This window comes from Eufriesea mexicana, unplaced genomic scaffold (assembly GCF_001483705.2).
Source record: "Eufriesea mexicana isolate 0111107269 unplaced genomic scaffold, ASM148370v2 scaffold2534, whole genome shotgun sequence".
Classification (NCBI taxonomy): Eukaryota; Metazoa; Arthropoda; class Insecta; order Hymenoptera; family Apidae; genus Eufriesea; species Eufriesea mexicana.
In genome coordinates, this window is record NW_016910610.1 from 84381 (window position 1) to 92398 (window position 8018).

Genomic DNA, 8018 nt, shown 5'->3' on the forward strand with positions numbered 1-8018 from the left:
CACGCATTCTACTAGCTTTGTTTACGCCACCAAGTGTGTTGCTTCTGACTGTTATCGCTGTGAAACCGGTTTGACGTTGGATTTATTCAGTTCCGATATCGACTGCCGCTGGAGGAGTTCAAGAAGGCAACTGACGATTAAAAATGCCATCGGATGTCGAGCTGTTCCTAGCTAGTTATCGTGATTTTTCATTTTTCTTTCAATCCGAATGCACGTGACGGCTGACGATAAATGTCCGAGTATAAAAAGAATCTAATAATGTTATTATTCTGGGATATCTTTCAGCTGATTAAATTAATTTACTTTAACATCTTTGATGGTTCTCTGTAGCTTGCACAAATGTACATCGAGCACGCATTGAAGACGTGTTAATTCTAGTTACGAACATTCTTTCGCTCACTCTCTCTACAATTCTTCTTCTATCATTGTGTTTAAACATACAGTATTTATTCGACGATTTATTCTTATGTATCCAATATAATCATTTATTAACTTACTAAATACAAGTACTTTTTTTAGTTTCATATTTTTTTTTCACGTGCGAATGATGATCGCACGATAAAGGTCCTCTTTATTCCCTTACACAGACATTTAGCAAATTAGTTTCATCATCATTTCAAATGGAAGCAAAATGAATTTTAGTATCGTGTGGAATACAATTATTACCATGCAATTGCATGTCAAGTTTTAACGTGATGGACATTAACCACGTAATTGGTCGACTTTGATTAATCGGTTCTCTTGGTATGCTTGATTATTATTTTTATCAAGATGTTTCAAATTATCAATAGACAAATCATCTATCATCATCAACGGTAACTTTGCCAAAGATCGAATAGTTTTGTACATAATGTACAAGAGATGCATAAAATTGTAGTTTTTCCATTCGCGCTATGCACCATGAAAATTGAATTTAGTATATAACAGTCATTTCTGGTGTATACAGTATCATAAACTTACATAGCCCTTGTCTTATTTATAAATTGACAAGTCATCATTTTTATAAACAATTGTCCACTTTTTTTCACCATTCATTCGTAATATTTTCCTCCCTCGGAAATATACAGATAAATGATTTGCACCCACGAATGATCGACACATCAAAACAATATACTTTTTTTTCTGTTCTATCGAAGTATTAAAAAATATCAAATAATTGATCGTTACTTCTAACGAGAATATAAAATTATATAACATACAGCTGTAACTTTACGATTCCAATAGTGAACAATTATTATATAACATTAATACAATAAAATGAGAAAACAGATATAAAGTATTACCCTAATTGTGATTGAAGAAAATATAAAGATTACTGAAATAAATCATTACACGATCTATACGATAGGGTTGTAAAAGACTGACTGTTAGAAACCTGTGTCGACTACAATTGTGGGAGCATGCGAATTCATACTGCATGCGATAATTATATCTCACCAAAAAGATTACAGACAAATCAATTATTTATCTTGATTATATTCAGTCCCGTTCGCCCCTTTCTTCGGCACGTTCTTCTGCTCTTGCTTTCATTCTAGTTATAAATGCTTGACCCTTACTCTTTCTAAAGTTCTCATATGGATCATTTAGATTAATACCAACGCCTTTATATTGATCGTTTTTATCCCTGATTTCACCCCCCGATATTGGAGCTTCAATACCCTGTTCATTGGCACCAAGTCCCGCACCACTCCAACCCATTTTTTTGAGCAACTGATGACCTTTGTTACTTTCGTCGAGACTAATTTCTTGAGGAGCTTTACTATAAGTTGATCCGCTGTAAGAAATCAATTTGTAGAAGTCGAACTTTCACACACGATATTACTTTTTACTAATTATCGATACTTACAGGAAACTGGGTGGAGTTGGACTTCTATCTTGTCTGTCCATTCTCCTATCAGGACTTCGATCCTTGTTGCTATTTCTCCTTCTTCTGCTTCTGTTATTATGGTTGCTGTTGCGACTATTACGCCTGTGATTGGCAGCAGGGGATCTAGATCTGCTTCTACCTCTAGATCTTGAGCGTGATCTACTTCGCGATTTACTTCGATAACGTTTCTTTGGTGGACTAGGACTTTTGGATCTTCGCCTTAGAATTGGTGATGGCGATTTTGATTTTTGTCTTATACCAGCTGCTATATCTTCTTCTTTACGCTTACGTGCAACATTCTTAGCTTTATAATACTCATATAAACCTAACTTTTCCCATCCATCGCTATAATTCATAACCATTACAATTAAAGATTTTATTCAATGTTTCGAACATTATTCACGCTCGAGTCCATATGTATGATTTATTTTATATTCTTACCTGTCCCGTGGAGAATCATGATTTGGTGGTGCATAAAACGCTTCTACAGCCGCTACTAGTCGTTCACTTGGAGGAGCAGGTGGTGGAAGTCTGATAGCTTCTGGATCCAAAGGTTTATATTCAGCATCTTCTAACTTGATCAAGGGCACCATCAAGCCAGCAGGAAGTTCGTAGTAAGGCATACTAGGCATTAAATCTTCAACAGATGGCTCGTGTATAACAGGTGGAGGACCAAATCCAGGCGGTGGTTTAGAAAAATCTGGTAATGGAACATTCGAAAATGGTGGAGGTTCATTTCCGGGAGGTACACCCCATCCGGGTGGCGGTTGACTGAAATTTACATCTGTGCTTATTGGAGCAGGAGGACCGGAATGACTAGGTGGCATCGACATATTTTGCTGATTCTGTAAAATATCAATCAACATTAGTGTTTATAATATATAAATAAATATACATACAAAAAAATAAGAATAACTTACCATTTGCGGTGGTGGCGGAGGTGGAGCTTTTAACTGTTGATCAATTGCTATTTTTTGTTGCTCAATATTTTGAATTTGTCTCAGAGCATGTGTAACAAACGCTTGATGTTGTGCTTGATAGTTATCAAAGGTTTGTTTTGTTGATGTAGTAATCGGTGTAATTGCAGTGGCATGTTGTGCAACCAGGTTAGCCTGATATTCAGACCAAGATGTACTTGGTTGTTTCAATTTATCTATAATTCCTTCATCAAAGTAATTATTTTTTGACTCCCATAAACTTAATAGCTTATTTAATTTATTAAGTTGTTCTTCTGATGCAGCTAGTGAAGTGTTACAGAACATGGGAACAACAACACTTTCCATTGCCTTGCGAAGATCCATAGATTTTTTTCTTGCACTAAAGAAGTTTAAAATTAAATATCGTGCACAACTATTTTTATGGAAGTTATCAAACTTTATAACTATAAATACTATTTATACTGGAATCGGAGTATTAAATATTACACTCATTGTATCAAATAGTACTTTAATTTAAAAACTGATTTTTATAAATATTTAAGAACATAAAATTTGCAATTGTTGTTAAAAATGAATATCATACTTACCAATGATGCAAGACATCATTGACCAGGTAGATAATATGGAGTTTATGACTAAAATTTGTTGCCTGAATTACTCTGAAAAAAATAATTAAAAATTAGTCGATTCAGCTTTAATATGATATGATTATGGTAAAATAAAACATACTTTTTCAGCAAATGATCCGCAACGACTTGATTACTTTGCGGAGTAATCGAATTTTGAAGTATCCAGGCTTTCCCTGCACTTATACTATCTTTTGTGCAGCTATCAATGATAGGCTGTAACACTGCATCAAATGCAGCAAGATCTGTGCTTGTGCTTTGTGCACTATTTTGTAAAGCTGTTTCTTGAGCTTGTCTCACAGCATCCTCAACCCTTCCTTGCTGTTGTGCCATCAATGCAGCATGTTGCGCAGCCAGATTTTGTTCTGATTGTCTAACTTGTTCTTGTAGTGTGGTCTGCTGTGACTGAAGGTTTGCTAATTCATTTTGAAGCCATCCAGGAGGTCCTCCAATGTTAACCGGTTGAGTAACACCACCAATGGATGGATTCACACCTCCCATAGCACCAGGGACTGGTCCAATTGGTGGTCCTGCATTTCCTGGCCCTCCAATTTGTCCTGGTACTCCAGGTATAACTGGACCAGCTTGATTTCCTACTGGTCCAATTCCCACAACTGGGTTTAATCCATTGTTTTGAGTATTTAGGCCAGATGCAAGATTGACGTTATTCAGTGGCTGCGCGACGGTAGCGGCTGTTTGCTGCTGCTGCGAAACGTTTAAACGTGGGTCTGCATTTTGCATTGGATTTATTCCTTTTTGCTTTAAAACTGTAAACGAATGACGGTGGATTATTGTAAGATGTTTGATTCCTTCAATGGATATTGAAAAAGTATACAAATAGTCCAATTTCTGTTGAGTCTTATCTTCTACCAGTGCATAATAAAATTCTTGGCATTTATGAGAGAATTATATTGAAAATTCGTTAAGTCTTTTGGGAGCACTATACTCTTTCCAGAAGCAATATATCAACAATGTAGTCCGTATTAGATAAGCTCCAGTAAGAATCTTAAAACTACATCTTCTTAAAATCACCATTGCCAAGAAATAGAATATGTCTTTAGCTAAAGCATTCTGCTTAATAAATAGCAATCCCAAAATCTTGAAATGAAGTGCTCATATTCGATGAATAATAGCTTTGTATGTTCACTATGACGAATTCAGACCCTTTCACCCGTATCTCTTTTTCAAAGTCATTCCTTGTTCGTTGAATAAAGCATGGCCATTATGCTTCTCAATTGTTGTAGCTGTTAAGGGGCTGTATCCCACTTACTGGCTTGCTCTGTAGTCACTTTGTATTGATAGTAGTTGAAGTGCTCTCCACCAAACAGGAAACCGAATTTTGGGTTGTCCTTCTGCTTGTTTTTCGTCATCTGCTCGAACTCTGGTCCATTGCGAGCCACAAACTGAGCCAGTTTGTCTATGATGTTCCGTAACTCTGTATCTGGGTATTATACCAAAATGAACAGAATTAGTATAATACCCTAACAATTATGAATTACTTATACAATTATTACAATATAAATGGCAATATTTAAATACAGTACTGAAATAGGATCTCTTATTTTTAAAGTACGTAGTCCTAAATCAGCCCATCGTAACCTGAAATATTGAATCTGTTTTGAAACTTATCACTTTATGAACATATCTACGGAGATTTGCCTGAGGATAATTTAATTCGTCGAGTGAATACTTTTTTAATGGTAGCCTAATACGTTGCACAGGTTTACATAACCTACTATTTAGAATCTACATTTTGTCTTTTTTAAACGTATTTCATTATTTCCATTGTGCGGAAACTCACAAATCCTCAATTCTGACTAACTAAAATGCTAAAACGATAGATCATAGGTATTACGGTTAATAAAAAAGATGGAACGTTAATATGCTCGCCCGGAGTGAGAATGTGCAAGACCGCGTTTGGCCAAGTCGCCAAATCACAACATTCTTTTCTTACCTGCAGGTGCCTGGTCCATTATCGCGATTACTCTTTTACTTTTACACTGAATTTGATCACGTTTATTTTTACTTTCGTTAACACTTTTCCGTACACGATCGTTGTACGGCTCCGGAAAACATTATTTTTTTACACTGAACACGACAACGCTAGACGTCGCCATTAATTCCGGAGTATTCATGTTTCAAAGAACCACCACTAGAGCCGCTGACACACTAATTTATCACATGCGGAAATTCCTCCATTTCGGCTCATTTTCATTTACGTTTCATAGGATTTGCTTTCCTGTCAATTTTCTACGGTGTTTGTGTTCGTATCAATTTTTTGTGTAATAACTATGAGTAGCAAGTGCAGACAGCAACATATTTTTAAGAACCTGTCCAAATTTTATTCGCATATTGATTTCACAATTTTATAACGTAAACGTGTTTTTTAAAAGTTATTCTTTGTATATATTGTAAAATCCTTTTGTGACATTTAACGTTTATTTTTGTTAAGTTTTAATTATTTGTTGCATATTATGGTTAAATAATTTTAATATTACCGATATTGTTGTTTGAACTTTATTTACTAATCGATTTTACTACATAACCTATTGTGTCATATGTTTTAATATTCAAATTAGTTTAGTTTTGTATTTTTTATTAATTATTTGATAATGTTTAAAAGTACAATTAATAATGACTTTTCTTTGCGTTAGTTGGGTAAATTTTAGAAATGCCTGTAGCAGAAGTAAAATCTAGTTGGGCTGATGAGGTCGAAGAAGAGGGAGGAGCGTTACCTCCACCATCAGAGACTTATGAAAATGGGTTTAAAATTCTCACTGAATACAAATATAATATGGATGATAAGAAAGTCAAGGTGGTCCGTACATATAAGATCGAAAAACGTATAGTTTCAAAAACAATTGCTGCACGTAAAAACTGGGCCAAATTTGGAGATTCTGCAGATGATCGACCTGGACCCAATCCTGCCACTACAGTTGGTAGTGAAGACGTCTTTATGCAATTTATTTCAAATAAGGAAGAAGAAAATAAGGTTGAAGAAGATACTCTTGAGAAATTGAAGAATATGGGAGATAAAGGTGTAGTTAAATGTCGTAAATGTAATGGGGACCACTGGACCTCTAAATGCCCTTATAAAGATACTGTTCTTGCTGGAGGTATGTTTCATTATTATAAATTAATTTGTGAGAAGTAATATTGTTTAATTATATGACATATATGGTTTAATGAACAGGTAAAGTGCTAGATGATAAGAAACCACTTGTTAATACTGGTACTCCTGGAACAATGGCGGAATTGAAACCTCAAGGTGTTAAATACATACCACCTGGTATGCGCGATGGTGCCAGCAAACGTGGGGATACTCTACAGATACAAAGACGCGATGACACTACTGCTATACGTATTTCCAATTTGTCAGAAAGTACTACTGATGCAGATTTGGATGAGCTTGTTAAGCCATTTGGCTCTGTTCTTAAATATTATCTTGCTAAAGACAAGCAAACTAACCTTTGCAAGGGATTTGCTTATGTACATTTCAAATATAGGATAGAAGCAGCTAAAGCTATTGCTACATTGAATGGTTATGGATATGACCACCTTATCTTAAACGTAGACTGGTCAAAACCACAACAACAAAATAATTGAGAATATTAAATAAATATTCAGTTCTTATTATCTGAATTCTACAGTATATTAAAATGAAGGAGATTGCTTAAGTGTGACACCAGAAGCAGATATAAGAATAAGTTTGTTACAATTTCTAATGCTTTGAATAGCAAAAATTAGAATAGTATAATGATGGTAATGGTAACATAGTATTAATACAATTTTTTAAATTATATATGACCAATTACAAAATAGCTTGTCTGTTTCCTGGTGTCACAATTTTTAACTCTTTTTACATTTTTTCATTTGCCATGGTAAAATATGATATATCTATTAAAATGCTATTTGTGTTTCTAATATCTTTTTGATCAAAAATAAATCATGTGTCACAAAACTTAGCATTTATTTATGAAATGTTAACAATTTCTAACCGAAATATCTTCGGATATGTTTTTTCCTTCTTTGAGAAGTTGTATAACAGTAAGAAGAGGTTTTTATACATTTTTGCAATATGTAATATATAAAAGAAAGGAAATTCGTATCCGGTTTAATTCAGTTCAATTGCCAAATTTAAAATGAAATTTTGTTTTTAGTATTTTTATATTAAAATTTTATACTCAACAAATACACTGTCTACATTTATCTGTTTAAACGCAAAATAATACGGCATTGCAATAAATACGAGTATCGCCAGTTCTAAACGTTAGATCCATACGCGGTACTATCATGATTGCAATTGAGAAACAAAGAAATTACGATACAAATTAACGCTTAAGTGATACATAGATGCAAAAACAAAATAAAACAGTACAAAAGTAATCACACAGGTGTTGTTCACCACCTGTACGTTAAAAACTACAATTAATACTACATTGCCTAAGTACTTCGAAATGGTAACTCTAATCAACAACCTTATGCTGCTCAACGGAGCCTAACAAATATCATACAGATAGCAAAAAACACGTATTAACTTTCGTTTAATATATATATATATATATATATATGTATATATATATATAT

The 8018-nt window shown here is 34.1% G+C and overlaps 2 protein-coding genes across 2 annotated transcripts; one reads left to right on the plus strand and one right to left on the minus strand.

The window, feature by feature from the left end:
- Positions 1-1387: 1387 nt before the first annotated feature.
- scaf6 (SR-related CTD associated factor 6) lies at positions 1388-5569 on the minus strand. The gene is made up of 8 exons (XM_017903772.1): positions 5386-5569; positions 4702-4872; positions 3535-4198; positions 3393-3464; positions 2788-3184; positions 2309-2712; positions 1847-2212; positions 1388-1774 (listed from the first exon to the last, which is right to left on the minus strand). Exons 1-8 carry the CDS (start codon positions 5402-5404, stop codon positions 1480-1482), a joined length of 2388 nt encoding a protein of 795 aa, XP_017759261.1. The 5' UTR covers positions 5405-5569; the 3' UTR covers positions 1388-1479.
- A 46-nt stretch (positions 5570-5615) lies between these two features.
- Positions 5616-7114, plus strand: eIF3g1 (eukaryotic translation initiation factor 3 subunit g1). The gene is made up of 3 exons (XM_017903777.1): positions 5616-5694; positions 6086-6547; positions 6625-7114. The coding sequence occupies exons 2-3, from the start codon at positions 6103-6105 to the stop codon at positions 7035-7037; spliced, it is 858 nt and encodes a 285-aa protein (XP_017759266.1). The 5' UTR covers positions 5616-5694; positions 6086-6102; the 3' UTR covers positions 7038-7114.
- Positions 7115-8018: the final 904 nt, after the last annotated feature.

Excerpts from the sequence above, each read along its gene's own strand:
- eIF3g1 (XM_017903777.1), top strand. The coding sequence starts at position 6,103 with ATGCCTGTAGCAGAAGTAAAATCTAGTTGGGCTGATGAGGTCGAAGAA. Across the intron at positions 6,548-6,624 it reads AGATACTGTTCTTGCTGGAG|GTAAAGTGCTAGATGATAAG; the intron begins GTATGTTTCATT and ends TTTAATGAACAG.
- scaf6 (XM_017903772.1), bottom strand. Across the intron at positions 3,185-3,392 it reads AATGATGTCTTGCATCATTG|TGCAAGAAAAAAATCTATGG; the intron begins GTAAGTATGATA and ends AAACTTCTTTAG. Across the intron at positions 2,713-2,787 it reads CTCCGCCACCACCGCAAATG|AATCAGCAAAATATGTCGAT; the intron begins GTAAGTTATTCT and ends GATATTTTACAG.